A 13,128-nucleotide genomic window follows, 5' to 3' on the forward strand; every position below is an offset into this window, starting at 1 on the left:
ACATGCTATGGAGCAAGAATAGGTCCAAGCAACACATCTCCAGGCATTAGGGATGTACCAGAAAAATCTTCTGAAAGGATGACAGAAATCTTGGTATCCAGAATGCTACCATCAGAGGCCCTTGGAACAGCTCACCTCATTGCCACTGCTGCCAGGCAAGTCTGGGTGGCTGCAGAATTAGTCCATTCCAAATTGTGCATGAGCTTCAGAGGCATATGGGCCTGGAGAAGGGTCCAGTCTGGGGAACTCTGTTTCTTACCACCACCGCTCATGCTTTTCAGCTAGCTACCCTCTTATTAGTGCATCCCATGACTTCAAATAAATATACACAAGGTCAGATCACATGTGTTCATCTGCAGGATATCATACTGTGTAAAAAATAGAACTGCATATGCACACACACTCTGCAGGAATAAAAATTCATACATACACACGCTGCTTTTTAACAAAGTCCTATATATAGATATATAATTTTACAGCCTTGCGGCACATCATGAAAAGTATGTTTAAAATTCCAGCCTTGATGTTTGTTGTGGAACACCAAGTTCTTAGATTCTATGCTCAACTGAAATCTTGACATTTGCTTTTTAAAGGTCTACAGAACTATTTTCCTATCAACTAAAGTAAAAAAGGCAGGCTCCTATTTAAATTAAATATGCACTTTCCTTCTGGGTCAGTAACTCACCTGCATCTTACATCCTATGACACTAGCTGGAAGCTCTTTGCTCAAGTATATAGTCTGTGTAAATGGCACATGGACCAAGAGTGCAATCCTATGCACATTAACTTGGGAATAAATTTATTTCCAAGAAAACATGCAGGGGACTGGGCTATATATAATGAAAGTGGCAACTTCACAGGAATTGGCAATACTGTTTTGTATTACTGTAAACATATTCAAGGGGTAAGAATTAGCATCTGCTAGGCAGCCTCCTAAAAGGTAGAAAGTGTATACTGCACCATATCAGGGATGGAAGGAGCAAGGAGCTATATGGTTCAACTTCTGCTATCCCCAAGAACTGTATTATCATTCTGCAATTATTTCCTTAAAATTGTATTCAATGCTATCAGAGAAAACAGTTCGATAATAAACACTTCAATGGCCTTAATTGCTCTTCCTCCACTCAAGTCCAATATTCAACTAGGGACACTAATTATGTGTATGGGTTTTACACTGCCAAGTGTAACTTGATATTGCAGCACTGTCCTTGAAGACAACAGTATGGAGTATAATCACAGCATGTCCATTCTAATATAGGATTTCAAAACATCCACTGCATAATCTAAACAATGCTTCCATAATCACATTTTTCTGACCACAAGACAGAACATACCAAGATCTCCAAAGCCTTATCAAATAAAATTTACTGAACAGGTTTCCATTGCACGATAACCATCAAGCAAGCCACAAAGTAGCACTGATGTGTGCCCACTCCTATTTCTTTCCTTCAGAAGTAGGAACAAGCTTCTGTTTCTCAGGATGCTGTACTTGAATGTTTCTGTCCGCAGCACTATCATTCAAGGTCTTGTAAATTAATGGTACTTCCTGTAAACTGAGAATTATCAGAACTGGCATCCTCTTCGGTAGAGTTGTGTGGCTCCTGTACAAAAGCAGAATAAAAAAATTCACACAGTGATATAGGCATGCCAATTTCCAAGGTTCACAGATATGTATGGCTAATTTCATAAGCTTCCAAATTCCATCTCTGGGAAGATGACACACTGGATGGTTTAAAAAAATCATACTCTTCTACAGCCTGCTTTTGGTCTTTTACTTATCCATTAAATTTTAAACAAGCAAAAAAAGCATACAGAAAAGACATCTTTTAAAAACTTACAGCAGCTGTCAATTTGTATCACGCAGGGCAACTGTAATTTGTGTTGGTGTCCAACTTTAAAACACAAAAGGGGTTGTACCTGAAGGATATGAACAGGCAAGTCAACTGTCAGCTGAGAATGTGAAGAAGACGACTGAGAACTGAGCTGAAATGGCAAATCTCCCTCTCCTGGGGAATCATCCTAAAGAGAAAGGAGACAAGATCATTTTCTAGCCACAGAAAAATCCCAATGGCAACCTAATCTTCTGCTATAAATACATGGAAACATTTGAAAGTGGCAACATGTCTAATTAGCTATGCATTTTTAAGGCGCTCCATCCTGAAAGTAGAAATCTTATAATCATTTCTATGAAATATATAAATCATGCTGCCACCCAATTATGGACTGGAAACTATTTACAGTCATACCTTGGTTGATGAACGCCTTGCGACTCAAACGTTTTGGCTCCCAAAGGGCGCAAACTCAGAAGTGAGTATTCTGGTTTGTGAACGTTCTTTGGAACCTGAACTTCTGACATGGCTTCCATGGCTTCCTGCAGCCAATTGGAAGTTGCACCTTGTTTTCTGGATGTTTTGAAAGTCACACAGATTTCCAAAACGGATTCCGTTCGACTTCCAAGATACCACTGTATTTACTTACTTTATTCACTTTAAGATGACAGTTATTAAAAGGTAATATTCATCTAGCTTATTCTTCCATGGGCATCATCCTCTGCATATAATAAATGCAAAAACGAAAGCACTTTATACAACCATGTACTGATCTAAATGGTATCCCTTTGCTAAAGGAAGGCTTTTTTGACCCAGTGGAGTTTTCAGACAGCAGAACAAGGATTAAGGGAATCTTCAGGTACCTCTCCCTCCCTACACCACCACTTCCCATGCTGTTCCAAAGGGCCCAACACTCCAGAGCACAGTATGGGGGAGACAAGAGGGCTACAGGGAGAGAAAGAACCACTGAAGATGGCCCTGTTACCCTTTATGCTGACTGGAGGCTCAGCTGGATCAAAGAATCTTCTGTCATCGGACACCAACTGGATACAGATGACATACTTGTAGGTACCCCTACTGAATTAAATGGGATTTGCATAGTAGGAAAGTATATGAGGATTAGGCTGTAAGCCTCTATCAGACTCCATAAATACAAATCAAGGGTGAGCATTTTAATTCTTTCAAGCTGTCTCTTCCTGGACTAAAACCTCTTCCAATACCACTTTCTATAAAATGACTTATCCAGTGCACATTGCCATTCACAAATTAGTTACACTTGTTTTTAGACAAAGGGGTGACTTCACCTGGGACATGCCAGTCTACTGTATACCAGCTCATCTTTCCTCCTCCACCCTGACTTCACCACCAACTGTTTGTTTGAATGTGTTGCTGCCCATTAACTGTTTTGTTTTAACATATTCCCAATCCCTTTCACATATATATTTCAACAGTTAGAGGAAGGAGAGCAAGCAAGTGAGGATGGGGTCGCTCTCACTGGGGAGGGGAAGGAGAAAAGGAGACAGAGAATTCCCCCTCCCGTCAGGATAGACTTGTTGGCATTTTGAGATAAATGAGAGGATCCCTTTGTCACGTCTGCTGTTGCGTGTGTCCCTGAATGTTACAGGGCGCCAGGGCGGGAGGAGGCTGCCGCACCCCATGCCGCCCTCCCCCATGGGGCTTGTTTCCCTTGGCTTAGCAGGAAAGAATTTGTACATTTGCATTTATTTCAACAGTTTTCATTTTCAGTAAACAAGCGATGGAAGGGGTTATCATGTGATGGGTAGAGAAGAGACCTGAAAGGTCGAGTTTAATAACAACAACCAACAACAACTTTTACTTGTATCCCTTTTACTTGTACCCTGGCCAAGACTGAGCTCAGGGAGGCTAACATCGAATATATAACATTGGTATAAAAATCAAACAATAATTAAATTATCTCCTAAAAACAAGTCAGGATAGTTTACAAGTTATTTTTTAAATGCTCTCCAGGGATGTTGCATCTGAACTATATAATGGATCATCATGCACACCAAGAACCACTTACCAGTTGCATAAAAGTAGATGTACAGTGTACATTTCTAAATATATAATCTAAAAATGAAGTGTGTAAATAAAGTCAGGTAATGAATTCTTACCTGAAGTAGCTGGATTTGAACAAACTGTGTGCCAGCTGAGGAATCTCTTACTGTTAGGTTTCCATTTGGCAAAACACTATTGCATGACCGATTCCCATGGTTAGAAGAACTAACTTTATCACTTTTGCCTTTTCTTATGCCAGAGTTAGGGCTTCCTGAAATAAAGTAATTGACATGTGTGTAATACAAAGTCATTTTCCAAGGAATTGACCATATGTACTTCTAAATAATGTATTTCAAAAAAGCTTTTAATATAACGATATATGCTTCTCATCAAAGAAAGTAGGTAATTAGGTAGTGGGCAATACTACACATGGCATATAAGAACATGGAGCTGAATGAATCCTGATATCCCATTAGTGGAACTCAGCTCACAGAATCCTGTACCTCATAGCAGTGTTCAAAACTCCCATTGTTCTGGGTGTATTTTGCAACAGGGAATTTCATTAGTGCAAGCAGTTTCTGAGCTCTGGGTGCAGCACTGCGCCTAAGATTTAAGATTAAAATTGCAGTGTGGAAGGAAAGGAGGACTTTTTTCTGCCTCCCCATGTCCAGCTACTCTCTGAAGACTGGAGAAGAGACTCTCGTAAGAATATTAGGGGGGGTGGGCACGGAAATAACTAGTTCATGTGAAAAATGAACATAGTATTTTAGCTGCAGTTCTCTCTTTTTCAGCTTTGTATTCTTGTTATAAAAAGCGCACCTAGTGCTTATAACCTAGTGCCTATAACCTAGGTTTAGGGTGTCATTTAGCTCCTAGCTTTCATCTCAGTTTCTAACACTGCCTCATAGAAAAAAATGGGGTTTCCTCCAATGCCATCTTCAGGAACCAGTCTCTATCCCCCATATACTCCAAAACAGTGAGGGAACCTCTGGAACAACAGTGGGAAATTGGAGAAAGATACTTCCCTTTCAGTGAGCTATAGCTCTGTGGATCACCAGTCCTTTCACTCACAAAGGAACTAGTCCTAATCAAAGCATGGTGAATGTTGAGACTACGTTGCAACAATTTCTCAGGTACATGAGATTACACACACTTTATATACCAATCTTCCTATAAGCATAAAAAGTCAGGTTGTAAGGTGTACCAAATAAGGAGGCCAGACATGCTGGAAAGTCTCCCCGCTTTATACAGTCAGAGAATTGGTCCATCCAGCCCAATATCACATTACAGGCTTTAGATGAGCCATTAAATAGGGGAATAGGTAATACAGACTTTCAGCTACCCCTGCTTATGCCTCATCAAAGATCAATCTGGCATGTATACATGCACTCTGGAGACAGCAAGCTTTTACTGGGGAATGGGAGGACAACCTACTAGTGAAAGATTAATTTCAGATAAGTACTGGAAGCAAGGAGGGCAAGTCAACTGCGCTTTTATCTCTCTGCTCTTTGTCATATCATAAATAGCTCTGAATTCCTAACTATGCACAAGTAAGTTGCATTTATTTAAAATAGTGAAAGGCATTCCAAGACTGAAGCAACTTGGGCCTCTAGTGACCAAGATGCATCCAAAAGAAACTGGACCACAAACACATAGGTGTAATGGTAGAAGGGGGTAAGGCCAAGAATCCAATAGAGAGAGATAAAGGTAAATACACCTCTGTCTCAGGTGAGGCAGAGACGTAAACTGAAAGAGTGACCAACCACTGGAAGATGAACTATAAAAGCTGTTGATGTAGTTCCTTGCCTTTTCTGGAGCAGCAGGGGGAACAATAATAATTAATATGATTCACCAGACCTTAAGGTCTCCATCTTAAGGAGCAGTTTCACCATTGTCCACTTCAAAGGTGGTGGGAACAGACCCTCTTCAAATACATTAATTACCTCCTAGACCCACCCAGTTACTTCACTTCTTCAAACGTAATTACTAATGAACACACAAGAGGTTAACCAAATTTCTCTGAACACCATGTTTACATCCTTAAGTCACAATAACTGAAAAAACCAATCCAACAAAACTGGACCACTCTGTGTCCTAGACAAAGCATCAGAAACTGCTTCACACGCAGCATCAAGGTCAAAGCCGATGTGATTATAAACAGGGGCGTAGCGAGCCGCTTGGCTGCCTGGGGTGGCAAGCCAAGCAGCACCCCCGGGGGCGGGACGTTGCTCCGTGCGCATGACGTCATGGCGCATGCACACGGAGCGACGCCTCCACCCAGGCCAGCTTGGTGTGATGCCCCTCCTCGCTGGCCCGCCCAGCTCTGCCCAGGGAGCCCAGTGGCGAAAAAAGCCGCTGAAAGGGGGCTGGCTGGAGGCGCCGATCGCGGGGGGCGGGACCCCGCCCTGAGTGTCCCCCCCCCAGGGTACCACACGGGGCGGGCCGCCCCCCGCCCCTTCCCTGATTATAATCAATGTGTGCATGCCTGAGGGAGGATTAGTAAACATGGTTAGGATTGGGTGATAAGGGTATTTTACAATTACCATTTCATACAAAAGCAAATATTTAAGAAACAGGGAAAGAGCTTCATAAAGCAATATTTCATCATACTTCAGTGTTCTATCATCCATGTGTGCTGCAGCGCATACCCACTACTAGAACATAGCAAAATTACCCCAATTTGAGCAAGTCTTCTAAGACGTGAGGCTCTATTCACCAGAATAGCCCCAAACTAACCATGATACTACGTTAGTAATCTATGATGGCTTGTACCAGGCACACACACATGTCTTCAAAACCATTTCACTCAAGTAAATTATATCCTGTGCTGGAACAATATACTCACCTATGTCATTCCCATTTTCTTTCTGTTTTCTTTTCTTGGCAAGCTGAATGGCTCGATAATCTGTTCTTGCAGACCCACCACTCTCCTAATGAGAGAAGAAGGTTTATGCATGTCACCAATACAACAGGATTCTTAGGATTTTTAGGTTCACATTTTAGACCATATGCTTTTCCTAGAAATCTCCCTGCATGGTCTGAATTTTTTCTATGCTAATCAGCTTTAACAGTTTAATGGGCTAGTGATGCAAGCATAGGGACATTCAATATTGAGGTAACCCATTTATCTGACTCGCATGGGATTGGAAGTACTATATTAAGAAGACTATCACCGAAACACGTTTTGGAAATGCAGCTCAAGACTATGGTCCTCTTGTCTTCGTCAAACTAACTAATTCAATCAGAAACCCTATTTTAGCTGCATGTGGGATAATAATAAGGCAAGGATCAGAAGAGAAGGAAATCTTCAAGATATTGCAGTCCATTTTCCTTGTTCTATAAGCAGCGAACAGGGCACTCCTTTTTATTTAGTCAGTTCCAAAGCCAACCATCACTCACTTTTGAGTACTTACAACAACTTGGGAAGAGAGGTTAATAGCACTAAGCTCCAGCTGGGAAAATAAAAAGCAAACTTTCCTCCAAATGTGATGTAGAATGTGTTACTGGGTTTAATACTTTCACAGGCAACCACAACTTATACCACTTACGTTGTACAAAATATACGACGACTTCGTTCGTGGCAGACATTCCACAAACCCATTTGATCTGGTAGAAAGGATGGCTCATATACGGCAATATAATATCCTCAAAGCTAAGATACTAATGAAAACTACAGTTATTGAGAGCTACTGCATACCAGAAAGGAGCTGCCAGTCACCGTGCTCAGATCAGTTTCTTTCTGTGCACTGTAACTTCCTGGAGGGTTGGAGAACACAAACTGAGTCACCACTTTACTGCCTTCTTGCTGTTCCACAACATCCAGGCTAGAAAGTAAAGTTTGCTCTGCTTTACTTGGAGCCAGTAATTCAGATGCATTGTTTCCACCAAGGCTGCTTGAAGGGGTTAAAGTGGCTGCGTCTACTGACAGGTTATTACTGGAAGTCAAACCATGCAGGTCTTGACTGGAACTCCTTGTGGACAACGATGCTAGGGAGCCTAAGGCTTCTGCATTCACAGTCTGTACATCATCCAAATTTAAAGTGCTTTGCTGTAAAACTGTGGCAGTGGTTCCCAGCAGAAGAGAGCTGTCCAGGCTGTGTGGGATGTCACTGCTAGCCACTAAAATCAGTGGGTCAACTGTCTGACCAAGAGAACTGCTACCAACAGAAAGATTGCCTCCAAGTGTGGAGCCCACAGAGGCAACATCTATCGTGAGAATTCCAGAGTTTATCAGAGCCATGTCTGTTGAAATTCCAGAGGTGTTTCCAGAAACACTGGAAAAAAGGGACACAAGGTCTACATTGCTGAGGTCACTTTGTCCTGAACTGGCAAGTTCGCTGCTAGGTGTGAGGGAACTGATAGTTTCCATCTGATTTAAGAGATCTGAAACAAAGATTTAGCATGTTAGTACCACCGTGCCCATGGAACATGGGAATCAAATGCCAACAATGAACCCCACCTGCTGCCTCTACTTCCAACTTGGCTGCCCTGCCATTCCTCCGAACTGCTTTCTAAATCACTCCAGCCAACATCCTTCTCACCTTGCAGAAGACAATGTTAGCTAGGGCCCTACTTCTGCTTGTCACTATTCTAGTCTGTCCTTTCGGATCATTTTCAAACCCTGCCTCCCTCATATACACACACAGTGGCATGGCTGCTGTTCAATGTCATTTTCATGTGGTCAGGGTGCCACATACTATGAGAATGGCTTGAATCCATTTCCTGTATGTTATTTAGACTGAGAGGTACATGCTGCATTTCCCCAGATTCTGACACCACTACTTACCACTCAGTTTGGCTAAGCCACATAGGAAACAAATTCATGCCGTTCTCACAACCATGTAGAGCTTCTATCATACAGAAGCAATTTTCAGTGGCAAACAAGCCACTAGTTATATGGAATTGATCATAAAGTGTCTGGAAGGATGAGATCAATGTCTGAGAAAACCACAAGTTGACACCAGTATCAGTCACTGCTCCTGCTATAAGTTAGGAAATACTATTATAAATTAATGCCGTCCTTTTAAAAGGATACAACACCCCATAGTAATTAAATGGCAAGGACTTAGGGGAAAAGCATTTGAAACCACAACTTATTGGGCTTTCTAAAATAGCCACTGTTTCAATACCAAAAATAAAGATATTATCCTTTCGATATAACACATACCAGCTATGACTTACTGCCAAGCAGTCAGTTAACGGGTCATACCTGCACTAAAATTGTGTTGCTTGACCATGTGTGTTTTCATACTATGCTTGGAAGTGAACAATTTATTACAGCTGGATACAGGGCAACGTGTCTTCAGTGAGTCCACATCCTGAAGGTGTTTTTTGGAGTGAATATACAGACTACTACGTGCCGAGAACTTTGCACAACAACCTGAAATAAGATATCAAAGTTTAGATACTGTTCCTTAATTTACATTTTTAATTTATATCCTTTTCATTTGGATGCCAGAGGCAATTATCAGGATTCCCATTCTACAAAATTATCTGTGTCATGATTTTTTTTTATGTTTTGTCATAAAAATGTGGAAATGTTATTAAAACAAAGTAATATAATATGGAAAATCCATTTAGACTGCAATCCTATACTCACTACAGTACTTGGGAATAAGCTCCACTATGGGACTTACTTCTCAGCAGACATAGGCTGTTAGTGTGGAAAACATAATGTCACAAACAAACATGTATAGGGTATCCAAAAGTGCCAGAACGAAAGAAAAAACACCTTTTTAAAAAGTAGTTTTGGAGGGGAAAACACAAAAGGGTTTCTCCTATCCATGCTGTGCTATGAACGTGCTTTTCTCTCCATTGTACGATTCAGCAACAATTCAAACCTGATGCATAGAGCAGCTGCCATCTTCTCTAATTTAACCCTCTCTGAATGACTAGGAACAAAGGAGATAAACATAAGCATACAAGAGCACGTATACAAATAATACCTTCTACTGGACATTCAAATGGCTTTGTGCCAAGATGAGTTATACTATGGCCTTTCAAGTGTTCGGCTCTTGTGAAGGATTTTCCACAGCCTTCTACAGAACATGTAAACCTTCTGTCATCTTCATGTTTCCTACAATCAGAATCAAATAAATTCAATATAAAATACTAAGGGCACAGGCATTGATGATTACAGGTTGGATCCTAAACATTTTAGCTGAACATGTGCATATTGCTATACTGTACTTGGAACACTTAGACAAGAATTCCACAATCTGGTACCCTTCAGCTGTTTTAGACTACAACTCAGATCAACCCCAGCCAGAGGGGCCATGCCATAGCTGTCAACTTTTTCCTTTTTTAAGGGAAATTTCCTTATTCCGAATAGGATTCCTGACAAGAAAAGGGAAAAGTTGACAGCTATGGGCCATGCTGGTTGGGGCCCAACAGTACCAAAAATAATCTTCCAGATAAAATGCATATGCCTTTCCCATGGGAAGCAAAGCTTATTTATCTTCTTGTATACATCTCTTTCCCTTTGCGCACCCTCTCGACTTGTTATTTCCCCCTATGAAAAAGTTTAAAGTGCAAGCTCTTTGAGGACCCCTAAACAGCCATTTACAGTCAGGTAAAATTTACCTTTTGTGCCTTAATAGCTTGGACATGCTAGTGAAAGACCAGCCACAACCTTCAAAGTCACAGATGAAAGGTCTTTCACCTGGAGGAAAGCAAAAGCAAAAATATTTTTTTAAAAAAACCAAATGCAATTACCCAACATTTCTGATAAAACCCCCTACAACTGCTCACACTCACGTTATTCACGAAGTCTAATAATTTTATGTTTACTACTGATTTAATTGTTCTGATTTGTGCAGCTTATGAGCTACTTTGAGAACCTTAGCTAAAACCAGTTCATTAAATTTTAAAATAAATAGAAGAAACATTCTCACCCATCCACTGACCCTTCTGCCTGATTCCTCTTGATTTAAATAGCTATTGGTTCTTTAACACCAGAAGATTCAGAGCAAGTCATGCATATAGCTTACATTGCTCAAAATGCTGCTGACCCCAGGCAAGCGATACACAAAGTTGTTTAAAGGACACTCTCCCTATAAATCTGAAAATACTATTTCAAGTTTACCAAATCCAAGAAAGCCTTACTTTTATCAATTAATTAAACATTAAGTTCTATTTGCTTCCACCTCCCACTCACTTAAGCTCAGGTTTTCTGGTTTTATTTAAGTAGAAGTTAACATGCTACTCAAGATAGCAAACTAGCAGTGCACACAAGGACAACAGAACAGCACCAGGATTCAAGTAAATCAAATAGATTGGGGGGTAGGGATACCCACACAAAAAACTGTGTTTATTCCTTAGTACAACTCCATCTAAGAATCAGGGACACATTTCAATTCAACACAATCCGTTTATCTATTAATGACATACCAACTTTAACCAATGCCCTAACTTCACACCTGTGTGACTTCTCATGTGGATTTTCAGTCGGCAGGCTTTGTCATACTGCTTGTTGCAGCCAGGGAAGGAGCAGGAGAACAGTTCTTGTTCCCTGAAGTGGATCCGATTATGAGAAAATAATGCACTCACTGTTATGAAGGTCCTCTCACAACCTAGAGAAAGAAGGAAGAACCAAACTCTGTTTTAGTGGAAAACAAAACAATTGGTTATTACCATGAACTAGAATATTATTGTTACAATCATCCAGAAAGGTTCATGGTAATAATAATATCATTTAAATTGTTTTAATGTTGCATCTTACTGTGTGTATCATGTTGACATATCATTTCTAAGTACTATGGGGGGGGTTACCTGAAAAGTGGTCTACAACCCCATTAAATAACAGTAAGTAAGTAAGTAAGTAAGTAAGTAAATACCTCATTAAACTATGAAGGCCTTTCTGGGAAATTGCTCTGGACTAAGTTTATTTCCAATACTGCAATGTACTGCAGTATAATGTCACAGCTGAAGTTAGTTTCTTGCATCTCCTTTTCACTGGCACACTGCCATTCTTATACATCACTCTGCAATTTCCCTTTCTTCTAAACTGGAGTGCAAATTTTCTTGTTGTTTTTCCAACCTTTATTCACCACATCTAATGTTGTAGCATTCCAGCATGGTAATTGGTGAGAGTTTACTTTATTATGAGCAGTCAAATGTACAGAGACAATGTACATGATAGCAAATCTAAAGTAGATTATCTCAGAGTACCAACTGCAGAAAACAAACAGACGAAGGCCTTCATGTCTGTCTTCTGTGCTTGGAAACAGAACGCTGAAAGTTATGCACAAGTCTAAATACAGTGGTGCCCCGCTAGACGAATGCCTCGCTAGACGAAAAACTCGCTAGACGAACGGCATTCGTCTAGCGGATGCTGCCCCGCAAGACGAAAAAGTCAATGGGGCTGCTTCGCAAGACGAAAGTGTGAAAACCTCCGCGCTCCATTGCCGCTTCGCTAGACGAATAATTCGCTCTACGAAAAAACTCGTAGAACGAATTATTTTCGTCTAGCGGGGCACCACTGTATTACAGTGCACTTGTATTGAACCCCACTACAGGGTCATTCCATATCAAGTGATCCAATTTTTTTACCTCATCCAATTTTCTTAGTATTTTGTACACTTGTTGAATGATCAAAACTAAGTTTATAGCTAACACTTAAGTTTTTTTTAATGTGTACAAAATATTAAGTAAACTGGATGACATGAGGTAAAAAATAAATGAATCATTTGATATGGAATGACCCTACAGCATTGTGGATGTTCTGGCTTGGATTCAAACCCTCACTTATCTGCAAAGCTCACAGTAATTTCGGGTCTTATCACTATCTCTTGTCTATCCCACAAGTTGCCAAAAACACCTAATGAAGAGCGCAGGGCAAAGTATATATATATATATTTTTAAAGAGATTATTACTGCAAGGGGCTACTGAGATCACTATTCAACTCTTCCGCTTTTTCCACTGTGCAAAACAAATCCACACTGCACATTTAAAGTGCAGGACTTCTCCCCAAAGAATCCTGGGAACCGCAGTTTGTTCATGGTGCTGGAACTGGTAACTGGTAACTCGTTTCCAAGGATTCTGTGATGGAATTCGTGAGCTTTAAATGTGCAATGGCTGCAGCCAGCAATCCGGGGGTGCTGCAAGTCCAAACGGATTTTGGGGCGGGGCTCTTACCCAAGTCTGAAAGGCCAAGACTCGTTGACCTCTGTAAAATAAGAAAAGGGAGAATCAGGGCTGCCGGTGGCTCACCTGGATACTCGCAGCGGTAAGGCCGGTCAGGCTCCAGGTGGCTCCTCCGCTGGTGAGCGCCGAGGCGGG

At 40.9% G+C, this 13,128-nt stretch overlaps 1 protein-coding gene across 3 annotated transcripts in view; it reads right to left on the reverse strand.

Annotated features, from left to right (window-relative positions):
- Positions 1 to 334: 334 nt before the first annotated feature.
- ZXDC (ZXD family zinc finger C) overlaps positions 335 to 13,128 on the reverse strand; it is a 14,027-nt gene continuing 1,233 nt past the window's right edge. Inside the window, exons 1-10 of one of the 3 annotated variants that reach the window (XM_033141079.1) lie at positions 13,060 to 13,128; positions 11,267 to 11,419; positions 10,431 to 10,509; positions 9,794 to 9,924; positions 9,058 to 9,228; positions 7,546 to 8,231; positions 6,694 to 6,778; positions 3,965 to 4,119; positions 1,918 to 2,019; positions 335 to 1,601 (exon numbers count right to left, since the gene is read on the reverse strand). The exon at positions 13,060 to 13,128 is cut by the window's right edge and continues 1,225 nt beyond it. In XM_033141079.1, coding sequence (XP_032996970.1) covers positions 1,515 to 1,601; positions 1,918 to 2,019; positions 3,965 to 4,119; positions 6,694 to 6,778; positions 7,546 to 8,231; positions 9,058 to 9,228; positions 9,794 to 9,924; positions 10,431 to 10,509; positions 11,267 to 11,419; positions 13,060 to 13,128 — 1,718 coding nt within the window. In that variant the 3' untranslated portion in view covers positions 335 to 1,514. Of the gene's footprint in view, positions 1,602 to 1,917; positions 2,020 to 3,964; positions 4,120 to 6,693; positions 6,779 to 7,396; positions 8,232 to 9,057; positions 9,229 to 9,793; positions 9,925 to 10,430; positions 10,510 to 11,266; positions 11,420 to 13,059 lie in introns of those variants that run through there. The other 2 variants (XM_033141080.1, XR_004426028.1) reach the window with 2 other exon arrangements.

This window comes from Lacerta agilis, chromosome 2 (genome assembly GCF_009819535.1).
Source record: "Lacerta agilis isolate rLacAgi1 chromosome 2, rLacAgi1.pri, whole genome shotgun sequence".
Taxonomy (NCBI): Eukaryota; Metazoa; Chordata; class Lepidosauria; order Squamata; family Lacertidae; genus Lacerta; species Lacerta agilis.